The sequence below is a fragment of the Centruroides vittatus genome, unplaced genomic scaffold, assembly GCF_030686945.1.
Source record: "Centruroides vittatus isolate TY-2023 unplaced genomic scaffold, ASM3068694v2 contig_728, whole genome shotgun sequence".
Taxonomy (NCBI): Eukaryota; Metazoa; Arthropoda; class Arachnida; order Scorpiones; family Buthidae; genus Centruroides; species Centruroides vittatus.
The window spans coordinates 281,387-296,352 of record NW_027122465.1 but is presented as its reverse complement, the minus strand read 5'-3'; the positions used below and the strand labels follow the sequence as shown (position 1 = coordinate 296,352).

The window sequence follows — 14,966 nt, the reverse complement described above, 5'->3', positions numbered from 1 at the left end:
GAAATAAAGGACAATAAGGCAATAATAATTAACAGTTCAAATACTCTTTCAGAGGACAAATTTTGACCGTAGGCATCAAATAAAGGGTACATTCGTTAAGTTAAACGAGAATGACGTCATCGTTATTCTTGTTTCGTTAGACTTTTTGAACGATTCGTTATAACTAAATGGCTGTTTCTAAAATCAAAGATATGAATGTTGCTAGTGCAGCCTTATCCAAAATATTTTTCTTAGGTTGCTTCAGATGGACAGTTATTTCAATCATTTCACCTTTTAATTCACAATTTAAACACTCAAGTAGATCTAAAAACATTGATATCGTCGGGTGCCATTTTCTTAATGAAGTAAACTAACTCTTTCCTTCGTGAGCTTCGTTAGAGTTTCATTTGATACGTCATCACTGCAGAACATGCGCACTGAACGAGACTACTACTTTTCGAACGATTTGTTACTAAAGCGTTTAACTCGTTCGACTTAATGAATGTACCCAAAGACTGGCTTAAAATAGGAATAGGGGAGGAAGGCAGGTTGTAAAAAGCTGAACAGTATTCTTTATCTGTTAGTGAAGACTAATCTGGTTAAGTTGTCAATCACCATTTATTGTCATACATATTAATGTTATTAAACTTCTGTCTTATTGTTGGAATTAAGCTTACATACCAAGAAACCATAAACTTTACTGAAGTTATTTGTTCATTTGACAAGATTTGACAACAAAAACAGTTTTAAGGTTAAGACAACAGTGTTTTTTTGATGAAAGGTTTAGTCTGCTGTGAGAGAGTTATTTTTGATGTAGTTTCTCTAGTAATGGAAATAAGTAATTTCTTTTTAGACAAATTTTAGATATAAAAATTTTGTTTAATATATTCATTGATTAAATATTATCTTTATTAGATTATATTAATATATCTAAAATCATTTGCTTTATTTGAATTTTATATAAGATTTTTATGTATTATTTTGCTGTAGATGTTAATATGGCTTTCCAGTTATCTGTGAGACAAGTTCTTTTCCATGATGATAGTTTAGCAGAAAAGTTTTATGTGACTGTGCAGCCAAAATCTAATAGTAAGATTATTTTTATGTATATATTTTATCTGAAAAGTATTTAAATAGGAAATTTTAAAAATCATGCAAATTTATTAAAACTTTATTCAAAATTAATCACATTTCCATTTAAAGAATTTTAGAAATTTAATATTAATAATAATAAATTTTTATTTGCAATGTTCTTGTTTGCAACATGACATTGAGAATTACAGATAATTTTTATGAGTTTTTATGACATCGATAGTACTGAGAAATAAAGATCAAATATATAAGCAAAATGATGATAAATATACAGCATTTAGAGTTAAGAATATTATAAAATAAAAAATTCATATATTATAACAAACAACATAATATGATTCATTATAATTGAAGACATTACAGAAACTGCATCAGATATTATATATACTGGATTACTAAGATGCTAAGATTTGTTTCTAATACTAGATTAGATCATTCTGAAAATTTAGTAGGTCTTAATTAGTAGGATTTTTGATATGAAAATAATTAATTAATGATAAATAGAAGATATGTAATACATTGATAATACATTTAAATACAATTTAATAGTAAAATATATATATATATATATTTAATTTGTATATTATCTTCAAAGGAACAATGTAAACTGGGCGACAAAATAAAAGATGAACAATACTGTAGACAAAATACAAAATTTTTTGTTTTCTTTATTACAATCACCATTCATTTCTATTGATCTACTACTGGGAAATTTAAATAATATTTTTTAAGAAACAAATTAAAAGAATGATTTTATAATTAACAAACATATTTATATATATTACATAACTTATTTATTTTTACAAGTAAATAGAAAAGTCTCAAAGGACAATCAATATCTACCACAAAATTAACAAATATACATAAAAACCAAGACAACAATTACATAAAATTTAAAATACATTACATTATACATTAAATACAACATACATTAAAACAAATAGGTATAAAAGTTCTTCAAAATAATTTGTTTTCAAAGAACTGCATTTCTTTGATGTGAGTAGTATAAGGGAGAGAGACTCTGGGATAATTTGTTAAACTTTTAAGACTTTATAACTTTTATCGTAGTAACGCTCAACATTTCGGGGGAAAGACGTCGACCAGGGGCTAAAAATGGCAATAACCGTTGAATCGTTCGAGCGATTCTACGATATTAGCATTCCAAAAGCTCTCGTAGACATTAAAACCACGTTCATTTTTGTTGCCCCTTCGGATATACTTCACCGCGAAATGTGAGCGAGCATTTTTACAATACGACGAACGAGCGATTGTAGAATAATTCGCTGAGTCTTAAGAGAAACGATATTTTTGTTATATATTTTTTTAAGACATTTTTTGTTTATATATAGATCTCTTTACAATACGACGATCGCCGACGAGTCTTAAGAGAAACGATATTTTTTTTAAGAGATTTTTTTGTTTATATATAGACCTCTTAAGAGAATTAATATTGTTTTATATATATATATAACTTTAATATTTAAGATATTTTTTTTGTTAAGCCAGTGCCGTCTGTTGGCAAAATATTAAACTTCATTTTCCTTCGAAATTTCGAAGGCGATTAAGAAAATAACAAACAGCGCGAACCGTCCGTCGCTATTCGGATCGCACCATTTGCTATTTGGTTTTTATCGATTCTTTTACGATATACAGTCAAACCTGTTTTTATGCGGGGGATAGCGACCGCATTAAAAAAAACGCATTTAAAAAAATCTCAAAAAAACTTCACGAATGGCTGTAAATAATAGTTTTCGCGACACAATTAAAAAATATTTTTTTATGCGGTCAACAGGGACCGCATAAAAAAAGTCTCACATAGAAAATAACTCAAAACCGTACGAAATAGAATTTATTGACAACAGATGTCAGCACTTGACTGCATCGTCTGGTCTATCGTCTGTTTTACATATTTTTGTCCAGTTGGTGTTTTGTTGACTTAAAAAGTAAATTATTTCATTTTTCGCATATTCATGCAATAATATTACTATAATAAGTGCATTTATGCTATAATAAGTTTATTTAGCTATAATAAGTCAACGTAAGACATGACGAATCGCACGAGACTAGTCGCCAACTATACCACACAAATTAAAAATTCGCATTAAAAAAATCGCACATAAAAACAGGTTTGACTGTATATATTTTTTTCCTCTTTCTTTTATTTATTTTTATATTTTTATATATATTTTTATTTTTTATATTTATATATTTTTTATTTTTATATAAGAGAATCAATATTTTTATATATTTTTTATTTTTATTGTATCAATATTTTTATATATTTTTATTTTTTATAAGTTCTTTGTTAAGCTGGTGCCATCTGTCGACAAATTAATTTGTGTCGCGACTACGATTAAATAAACAACACACAATTTTCTCTCTTGTCTTTTTATTTGAAATACAAGCTAAATGATATTATAATAATTAAAAAACAAATAAATATAAAAAAGTTATAATAAAAAAATGATGTATAATATGTATATAATGTATAATAAAAAATATAGATGAGTAGATGGGATTTCCGTCAAATGTATCTAAAAAAAACAATAAATATTATGTTGTATATTTATTTTTAAAAAAAATTTTTATTATAAATAGTTTAAATTAGAAATTAAAAGTAGATTGTAAGGGAAATCCGCAAGAAAAAAAAAGCAGAGGGCGTTAGTTGTTGTTCTTTTTCGAAACAAAGAAGATTGTCAAAGAAAGAAAGATGCTTAGTCATTGTGTCTAAATGCAACTGTTGCTTTTTGACTTACAATTGTTTTAAATATAAGAGACGATCGACAGGATTAGTCGATGTATCGCTATCAACCGCGTCTATAAGAACCGCGAAGGTAAGAAGTTTAAGATTAAAATTATAAAAAGTGAATTAAAGCTATAAAAAAAAAAGTTTAAGAACTAGCTTTAAGAACTTTGAAGAGGAAGAGCATCAAATATGCTTTTTTCATAAAGGAACATGGAAAATTATGAAGCGCAATGGTAATTATCTTTTTTATATTTTAGTAAAAAAATTTTTATTTAATTATATTTTTTTTAAAAAAGTATTTCGTAATTTTTCAGAATCATTGGATATTCCGATAGACAATATTTATTTCGTTAAACCACCAGTAACATCAACCCTTAACATTGAATCCGAAATTAAAATCAACATATGCAAAAAAGAAACGATTGATTATAACGGAAAAACCTATTGTAATCTAATTAATTTAAATGCTCAATTTAAAAAAACTATTAATATTCTTTATGTAGGCCTCAAACATATAATAATAAAAATGGGAAATAGAAAATTGATATTATTTGAAAAAGACCTATAGAAGGTAAGTTTTTCAAAAAACTTTATATAAAATTTTAAATAATAGATGTAAGAATATTCCGCAAGATTTTTCGAAGCAAAGAAAGACCGGTGTCTAGGCATAAGCTCATTCTTTAGTTTTTTAATATTCGAAATAAATTTAAGCTAATGCTTCCTAAAGCTAGTTCTTAAACTTTTTTTTTATAGCTTTAATTCACTTTTTATAATTTTAATCTTAAACTTCTTACCTTCGCGGTTCTTATAGACGCGGTTGATAGCGATACATCGACTAATCCTGTCGATCGTCTCTTATATTTAAAACAATTGTAAGTCAAAAAGCAACAGTTGCATTTAGACACAATGACTAAGCATCTTTCTTTCTTTGACAATCTTCTTTGTTTCGAAAAAGAACAACAACTAACGCCCTCTGCTTTTTTTTTCTTGCGGATTTTCCTTACAATCTACTTTTAATTTCTAATTTAAACTATTTATAATAAAAATTTTTTTTAAAAATAAATATACAACATAATATTTATTGTTTTTTTTAGATACATTTGACGGAGATCCCATCTACTCATCTATATTTTTTATTATACATTATATACATATTATACATCATTTTTTTATTATAACTTTTTTATATTTATTTGTTTTTTAATTATTATAATATCATTTAGCTTGTATTTCAAATAAAAAGACAAGAGAGAAAATTGTGTGTCGTTTATTTAATCATAGTCGCAACACAAATTAATTTGTCGACAGATGGCACCAGCTTAACAAAGAACTTATAAAAAATAAAAATATATAAAAATATTGATTCTCTTATATAAAAATAAAAAATATATATAAATATAAAAAAATATATTTTATATATATTTTTTATTTTTTATAAAATATAAAAAATAAATAAAAGAAAGAGGAAAAAAATATATATATCGTAAAAGAATCGATAAAAACCAAATAGCAAATGGCGCGATCCGAATAGCGACGGACGGTTCACGCTGTTTGTTATTTTTTTAATCGCCTTCGAAATTTCGAAGGAAAATGAAGTTTAATACTTTGCCAACAGACGGCACTGGCTTAACAAAAAAAATATCTTAAATATTAAAGTTATATATATATATAAAATAATATTAATTCTCTTAAGAGGTCTATATATAAACAAAAAAATATCTTAAAAAAATATATAACAAAAATATCGTTTCTCTTAAGACTCGGCGAATTATTCTACAATCGCTCGTTCGTCGTATTGTAAAAACGCTCGCTCACATTTCGCGGTGAAGTATATCCGAAGGGGCAACAAAAATGGGCGTGGTTTTAATGTCTACGAGAGCTTTTGGAATGCTAATATCGTAGAATCGCTCGAACGATTCAACGGTTATTGCCATTTTTAGCCCCTGGTCGACGTCTTTCCCCCGAAATGTTGAGCGTTACTACGATAAAAGTTATAAAGTCTTAAAAGTTTAACAAATTATCCCAGAGTCTCTCTCCCTTATACTACTGATGTACTTTGTTAAACTGCTTCTGACATAAAATTAATTAATGATGCTACAGTATGTTGTTCCAAAACATTTTCTTTTTCTAAATTGGAATAACTCATAATTCATAACTTGTAACTCATACCTCATAAGTATAATATATAATATTATATATATTACCAATATTTACAAAAGAAATAATAAATAAATAAAAAAAATTCACAAAATCATATGATTGCTAAGCATGCAAAAATTTTTAAGTTTCTGTTGCCCAGATGATGGTCATCCAGTTAACCATTGCCCAGTTGTCATGTACCCATCTTCAAACTAGAAAAATCAATTTTAAAACATTTGAAAGTATGCCTATGAATTAAAAATTCAACATTTTATTTATGTGAATTTTACAAGGTCTTCCAAAAAGAATACTGCCATTTTAAATTTCTGTAATTATGTTAATTATTACCTGAGAAATTTTTATGTACATCCATCAATAGCATAAATGTCCAAGTTTCATCTACCATCTGCATACAAATGTCTTTTGTCTGTTGCCATAAAAAAAAAAAAAAAAGCAACTTCACAACAGAGAATGTGTTTTGTGTTCTGCAGTTTGCAAAGTCTCAGTATCAGTCATCTTTGTGCAACATGAGTTTTGTAGACAGTTTCAAAGTGATCCATCATGTATGGCAAACATTGTTGCACAATGATGACTTATTCTAAGTTTGTGTACTGCAGAACACAAATGCCTTCTCTGTTGCCAAGTTGCTATTTTTGTTTATGGCACTTCCTAGAGGCTGTAGACAAGATGTTTGAATGCAGATGGTAGGTAACAGTGACTCTATTGATTGGTGTACAATGCATACTTCTCAGATAATAATTAACATGGTTATAATAATTTAAAATAGTAACAATTTTTTAGAAGACCCTGTATATAGAGAGAGTAAATATTAAATTTCCTTGTCTATACATTTTTAACAAATTTATTTAATCTGTTTTTGTTTTTTAATTATATTATATTTAAAATTTATTTAAATAAGAAATTATTCCTTTGTAATTGTAATGATATAAAGCTAATTAAGTAATACTTAAGATTTATATTAAATTTCTTTTGAAATGATTTTTGTGAGTTAATGATTTTAATTAATATACTTCTATATGAAATTTAAATTGTAACAAAATTTTTAAACATTTAAATAAAATTTATAGTAATTTCAATATATTTATGCTTTTTGAAGTATATTTTATTTCAACGTTGCTTGAAATTAAAATAACAAATAATGTTGTAGCACAAACTGAAGGAGTAAAAGAACTGTTTAAAGTTAAACAAGAAACTGGTTGGTCATGTATTGGACTAATATATGAAGTTCCTTGGCCTTTGCATATTCTTCTTACAACATCGATTCTAGATAGGTATGATAAATTTAATATTGAAATTATTTATATCATTGTAGGAATTTTCAGTAAGTTGATACTTTAATAAATAAAGATGCAATATATTAATCTCTACACAAATGCTCCATCCAGGACTTCAAGTCAAATTTACAATAGTAATGTTGTTCTGAATATAAAGGGTATGTTTGTAAAGTCAAATGACTTAAATGTGTTAGTAACGAATCGGTCAGAAAGTTGTAGTCTCGCTCAGTGTGCATGCTCTGCGGTGATGACATTTCAAATGAAACTCTAATGAAGTTCACGAAGGAAAGAGTTAGTTTACTTCTTTAAGAAAATGGTGCCCGATGATATCAGTGCTTCTAAATCTACTTGAGTGTTTAAATTGTGAATTAAAAGGTGAAATGATAGATTGCTTCGGGTGGACAGTTATTTCTAAGAAAAATATTTCAGATAACACTGCACTAGCAGCATTTATATCTTCAATTTTAGAAACAGCCATTTTTAATTATTATAAATGGCAAAAAGCTCAAGATAGGACACACAACCCCCCTTTTTCTCCCCACCTCGTCAACTTTTAACCACCAAAATTTAATAGCATCAATCTGCCAATACACAAACCTCCTGCAAAATTTCAGACATTTTTGACAAAATGCACGAGAGTTGTTAAGCTTCAAAGAGGGCAAACAAAATTGTGTCCCTCAAACACACACACATCCATACATACCCCCAAATTTTTTTTGCATTTCTTGACATTTCAAGGTTTCAAGTTCAAAAATGTAAAAATCTTGGGGGTCATTTTTTGACTGATTGCCACTTTCCCTCTGTTATATAAACATATATAACAGAGCCTGGAAAGTATTGTTTTATTTTTAGTGCGTATTAAATAAATTTTTGAAACATTTTAAAAACTTAAAATCTATTTATTATATTTCTCATTAAAAGCTAATAATCATAAAAAAACTGAAGTTTGGTTTAATAATGCCAAAATGTCAAATTCATTAATAATTATATGTTGTGATGAATTTAGATATCAAACTAATAAAATAGTTGTTTTATTTTTGAATATTGTAATCAGCTTAATAATTTTGTGTTAAATTTTTAGGTTAATGTTACCCCAGGTATACAAAATGGCGGCTCGTCTCTGATTCCAGCAATCAGAAGACAGGGAACAGTGGGGATTCACGTTCTAACCTAACCTATTCTAATAAATTACCATAATTATTAGCAACCAAATTATTAGAATAGGTTAGGTTAGAACGTGCATCCCCACTGTTCCCTGTCTTCTGATTGCTGGAATCAGAGATGAGCCACCATTTTGTATACCTAGGGTAACATTAACCCATTTTTAATATTTGGCAATTATATTTAAGTTGCCATCTACCTGTAATCAAATGCCTTATACTGTCACATTTGATTTTAAATTATCTCCGTTGCTATATACATGGTGTCCAATGTAAAATCAGGCAATCTCAAATGATAAAGTTTTATTCACAAAGGTTATGCAAACTTTCATAAATGTTAAGTTTTCTAACTTTATTTTGTCTTACCTTGTCCTTTCTTTCCAAAATAAAGATTACAATAATTTACTTAATTAGTGAATAGGACTGATTTTATCAGGACATGCTGTATAATGTAATAAATATTCCAGTGCTATAGAAACATAATTTTTGATTTTCAAAATGCTGCTATTATGAGAGAGAAATTTTGCAATAGTCCATAAAATATTTCATATTTCAAACACCACTTATTTTCAATGGATATCTACACAACTTTACATAGAGTGAATTACTTTATAATTCAACTCTCCATATCAAATTTATGAACTCAAATTTGATTAATTAAAATTTTTTTAAGTTTTCTAATAAAAAATTTTTATGTAAAATTATCAGTATTTGAGTTAATTTATATTAATTTATATTTTAAATAAAACTGTTTAATTAAAAGTCAAATAAAATAAAAATCCATTTTATTTTTAGATATAATGTTATCTTCAGATTTCTTTTGTCTGTAAGACATGTACAGATGGAATTGCATCAATGTTGGGCTTTCCAGATGGATAAGAAAGGACTTGGTAGAGAATCTATTTCTGTTCCTCTTTGGCAATTACGTACTCATATGTCTTTTTTGGTTGACAACTTGCAATACTATTTACAGGTAGTTTATTAAACATTCATTTATAATTTTAAATATGTTATAATACTTCTCAAGAGATATAATGTAAATTATTTATATATACATATTTTTATTTGTATAAGTAAAATGTAAACTAAAGTAAAGCCAGCTACTGTTTTGTTGGTAAGTTAATAAAGGAATTAACATAATATGGATTTCATAAAGCTATCTATCTAGAATTGGCTTTAGCTGTCATGGACATTGAATCTTGACTGTTAATCATGTTGATGTATTTAAATAAGCAATAAATATAAATTTGCCCAAAATCCTAAGAGGAAAGCTGTTTTGACATTATTTATTAAGAGTTGATTTATTCCAGAATGCACCATCATATTGCTGTCCAAACCCATTGTGTAAATTTGACGGTCAAGGTAGCTTCCTAATGCTCTGGGGGACCCAGGATTGAATTCGGACGAGTTGGATGTTGCACCCAGCTGCCCAATTGTGGACCTGGCCAAACCCATACAGGGCCTTTTAGCAAGCCCATTTAGTGCCCACAGGGCAAAAAGAACAAAAAAAAAATCTGTTGTATAAGAAAAATACAGTGATACTTTGGTTTTTGTTGATAATCTGTCTGAAAACAATCAGAAAAATCTGAAACTGACGAAAACTGAGAGTTATTTTTATATGAATTAATGTAAATCCAATTAATTCATTCTAGACACTCCAAAAACAATGAGAAATTAATCTTTTATATTAATGTAAAGAATAAATGAACATTTAACGTGGTATTTACCATGGGTAATGCTCACACAAGAAAAACGCATGGGTTGCTGTTTTCACAAAATTAGCAGCAAGATCACACTGCTAATTTTGCAAACGATGACGAAATCTGGGTCAACTGATGAAAACAGAAACAATTTCTCATGAAAAAAATTGATACTGATGAAAACTAAGGTATTGCTGTACTAATGTTTTACCAGAGATAGCAAAAATAATGGAGTATTTTTACTCTAAGAGATCCAGTGGTAAAACTATTGTAATAGAAACTCTCCTCATTTTTAGATAGCCTCAGAGAATAAACACCAGATTTGATAAAGATTGGCCTAATCTTTGTCACATCTGGAAATATTCATAACCAAAGGCAATCTTCCTATCCCAATATATATATATATATCCGATTTGCCTAGCATATGGCATGGACAAAATGGCCATAGCTTTACTAGTAATAAGAACTTCCTGTCTACCATTATTTTCATGCTGCCTAATTTGCTTTCTCTAGAATGCCATAATAATATCTAGAAAACCGTGACTATGGGCCTTGCTCTATGATTTGTTGAAGCCACTAAGCTCATTCATCTTGACAATTATTCTCTCACTAATCATCATATTATTCTTTTAAGTTGCATTCTTTAATCATTTATTAACAATATAGTGTGTGTATTTTGATTTTCAAATTAATTATATTCCAAAAATGCTAATTGTTCACATTTAGTCTGTCTAAATTTAATGTTTTTCATTATTATAGGTTGATGTTTTGGAAAGCCAGTTTTCATTATTTGTTGAAAAAGTTAAATCAATAAAAGATTTTGAAGAAATTCAGCATGCTCATGAAAATTTTTTAACATCAATTACTTCTCAAAGCTTTTTAATGCTTGAGCCAGTAAGCAGAGATTACAAGTATATTTTTTGTGTTTATTTTATTTGCTAATGAAAATCATTAAAAATTTAAAGGTGTATCTTTGCCTCAAAGAAATATTAAATCAATGTTTGGCTTTGTGTACATTGGTTCTGCAATCATCACCATTTGGACAAAAAGAATTGACACAATTAAACAGCATTGCTTTGGTATGTGCATTGCTTTGATATAATTGATATAACTTAATCTTAACATTTATATTAAAGCTAACATTTTATTTCAGAATTTTCGGAGACAAACACATCTTCTTTTTAGGGTTTTATCAAGCTTTTACAGCCATCATTCCAGTCCCCATCTTGCTCAGTTGTTGTTGAGAATTGACTATAATAAATATTTCAGTAGCTGTGGTGGTCAATTAGGAGGGTAAGTTTCTTAAAATTTGATTATTAATAATAATTTTAATCTGGAACTATTTAGTGCTATATCATGAAAAACCCAGAAAATTTCACATGGCCAGATCATTAGTGAGGCACCCAACCAACTACCAGAATTCATTAGTTTTATCCAATGACCCACTGGTGTGCTTCACAAACATGGCACAATATGGTACAGAATAGGTTTTATGGAAGCTTGTTTAAATATCTTAAAGTCAATGTGAAATTAATGCTACCAATTATTTTTCTATGTCCTTTAATATGGCAAAACAAACTCTAACTTCAAATGTCTTCATATTTAGTCCTTTTTAAAACCCCTCGGGAATACAACAGTCTTTATGACAGAGTGAATATTTTTATATATTATTGTCATCCTGGTCATTTTATTAGCGAGGTTGAGACCAAAGTTTTCAATGCAAAAACGTGTATGTCGGATGTTCAGTACTGCTTTCCTGTAAGCCTAGAAGTTTGGCAATGGCCTTTGGAATGTCGAGCATGATTCCACTGACTTTCCAAACACCATTGCCAAACTTCCAGGCTTACAGGAAAGCGGCGCTGAACGTCCAATGTACACGTTTTTGCATTGAAAACTTTGGCCTCAACCTCACTATTAATTAAAATTAACCTGTTTCCCTCCTCATACCATATTGAAAGATCTTAGTGTGGGATAAGTCTTTGCTTTAGTTACCTTTAAAAATGTCAGTTGAAACATTGCATTAACATGATTATAAGTTTAGGAATAATGAATTTCCTGAACTCAAAATAAGATTGCATGGGATAAAACAAATAATAAAAACAATCTTTTCTGACATACTTTTACCATTCTCATTCATTCCTGCTATTCCTCATGGGATTCCATATATATCCTGGGAAAAACTGCAATGATATGTAAAATCTTTTATGCAATAAAGATATCAATACTAAGATCTTTAAAAAACAGATGAATATGTGTAGACATAAGAAAAGCTGTTGAACAAGTTAAGATTGACAGATAACTTGCATCATTACCAGTTGAATTTACACTCAAGGATCAAGAGTTAGTTAAAGTTGACCAGTGTTTCTGTATAAATCATTTCATATATCTTAACAGAATATTGCACATTGCCTTGCTGAGACTTAATAAAACTTCCAAAGTTCAAGAGCCCCTTTATTGATAATAGCAGTGACGTTGTCATACTAATGATCTGTTCCCTGTTAATGCACATTTTTACAGTCAAGATTCATGAAGAGAACTGTATTAAAAGTAAACTAACTTGATCTCAATATGGTTCTGCATAACTTTATCTGCTTTCAAAATTATTTTTATGCAGGTTATTCACAGGAAATTATAGTAGAAGCTTATTATCTATATTATGTTATAAAGAAAGTTGTTTGAGGAATTGACGTAAGAAAATAGCATCGTGGGTGCTGGAGAAATTTAAAACATTTTAGAATCTAAATGATAACATTTTAAGAATTCTTTAATCCTTGAATAAATTTTTTCATATGATTTAAATAATTTATTTTATAAACAGGAACATACAAGATCATCCATGAGAAGAAGATGATGTATTATAAATGTTTGTTTTTATTATTCTGTTATGATTTTTTGTATATTTAAACCTTATAAAATTATGCAAAACTCAATATTTATTTTTAAGATGTTTTAAAGTTTGCTATTAAAAATTTGATGAGTATTTGTCTTGGAAAAAATATGTGACTTATTTGATTTTTCAAGTGTTGAAATTTCATGAGAGATCAATTTGATCTAGATAAAAATTTTACAAATTAGAAAGTCTTGAATTAACCCTATCTTTCTAAATTTATTTGAAAGCAAAAAGTTTCTTTGAAAATTATGTAGGATGGCTCATGCACAGAAAGTTGAGTCTCTCTTGTGGGATGTTATAAGCCTGAGCTCAACATCCAAGTATTTGAATGGATCGAGTAATTGTATGTCCACACAGTACAGTGAATCAAAGTGAAAGTCATACACTGAGATGTTAATACAGGAAATCCTCATTCAAAATTTAAGGGACAAAATGATCACGTCTTTGAATTATCCAAGATTTACATATTTCTGTACAATATGCAAAATGCTACTGATGTGATTTAGTAAGCTCACAAAATGCAACTACATATTTAATAATTAATTGATATACAAAATACTATTATGATAAATAAACTGCAGATATCTTGGTTATGAGCTGGTAGGACTTTGAGCTTCTAGGCTATACAGCCCTAGCATTAGAGTAATAGTTGGACTAAATTGCAGGTAAACAGCATGTGTCTAGTGAGAACCTCAGGTTGACAGATAAGTTTTACAAAAAGTAAAGCAGAATTTCTCAGAATTGGCCCAAAAAGTAGTAAGTTGTCCAAATATCTGTAGGGATCCAGGCTACTACATCTCAATCTGCTACTTGTCAGTGGTATGCGGTGACATTTGACAATAGGGAAGCCCTGATAGAATACTTGGAAGCGTTACAGATGCTACATACCAAAATATTGTATGAGGTTGGTGTTCTGTAAAGTGCATGCGCAAATGTGTATAATCTGTCTGCTTTACATGATTTAAATATTTTCATCATGGAAGCTGTCCCGTATTCAACAATACAGCATTTCCGTTAGGAATATGCATATATGAATTAAGATTGCTATTGTATATTCGAATATAATCATTGTTTATCACATGTATAGAAATTTGTAATAAGATACATAATGCAGTTATAATAAAATATTAATTTTAATTAATTGAAAGTACGTTAAAATATGAAAATAATCATGCAAATATGTATTTGTATTTTAGAAAATACAAGGGAAGCAGCACTTCCATGGACAGCACACTACTGCTGCTTGTAGCCCAATATTGCAATCCCGAAACCCAGTGATACACAGTGGTCAGGGCCAGATTTTAGGTGATTGGAGCGATTGGTGCCAATCGGGCCCCACACTTGAAGGGGCCCCGCATCACATCAAAATTTATATATTTAAAAATAGTACATGTTACAAAAATAAATATCTAGGTATATTATTATTAAAAATAAAACAACATATTTCAATATGTAAATTAACAGTTAATTAACTTTGTTATTTAAAGTTTGAGGGGCCCCGCAAAAAAAAAATTCAATCGGGCCTCGCACCTATTGGATCCGGCACTGACAGTGGTTATAATTAAAGTTGCCCTACTCAGACCTGTCTAGAGCCTGTTCTCGTGGACGTATTTTGATGAAACTTGGTACATATGTTATATGGACCATGGGAGAAAAGGAAAATGCAAAAAAAAATGGCATATAACATATATACCAAGTTTCATCAAAATACGTCCACGAGAACAGGCTCTAGACAGGTCTGAGTAGGGCAACTTTAATTATAACCACCCTGTATTTTAGAAATAGAGAAAAATGGTAGTCCATGGGTAAGGTGATACTGAAAATATGTTACTGTAAAAGCAAAACCATGTTGACCAGATTGTTCTCTTATAGCATGGAGGTACTTCGATCTAAACAAATGACTTAACATATGCATATTACAGTTGAGACAAAATTTTCACTTTGAATGTCAAACTAATCAAATTC

The 14,966-nt window shown here is 28.7% G+C and overlaps 1 protein-coding gene across 1 annotated transcript in view; it reads left to right on the top strand.

Annotated features, from left to right (window-relative positions):
• Positions 1-13,091, top strand: part of LOC136980881 (gamma-tubulin complex component 4-like) — a 40,003-nt gene extending 26,912 nt beyond the window's left edge. The window contains exons 10-16 of the mRNA XM_067277086.1: positions 970-1,068; positions 7,125-7,248; positions 9,207-9,384; positions 10,871-11,005; positions 11,077-11,190; positions 11,265-11,404; positions 12,930-13,091. Coding sequence (XP_067133187.1) covers positions 970-1,068; positions 7,125-7,248; positions 9,207-9,384; positions 10,871-11,005; positions 11,077-11,190; positions 11,265-11,404; positions 12,930-12,951 — 812 coding nt within the window. The 3' untranslated portion in view covers positions 12,952-13,091. The remainder of the gene's footprint in view (positions 1-969; positions 1,069-7,124; positions 7,249-9,206; positions 9,385-10,870; positions 11,006-11,076; positions 11,191-11,264; positions 11,405-12,929) is intronic.
• The last annotated feature ends 1,875 nt before the right edge of the window (positions 13,092-14,966 follow it).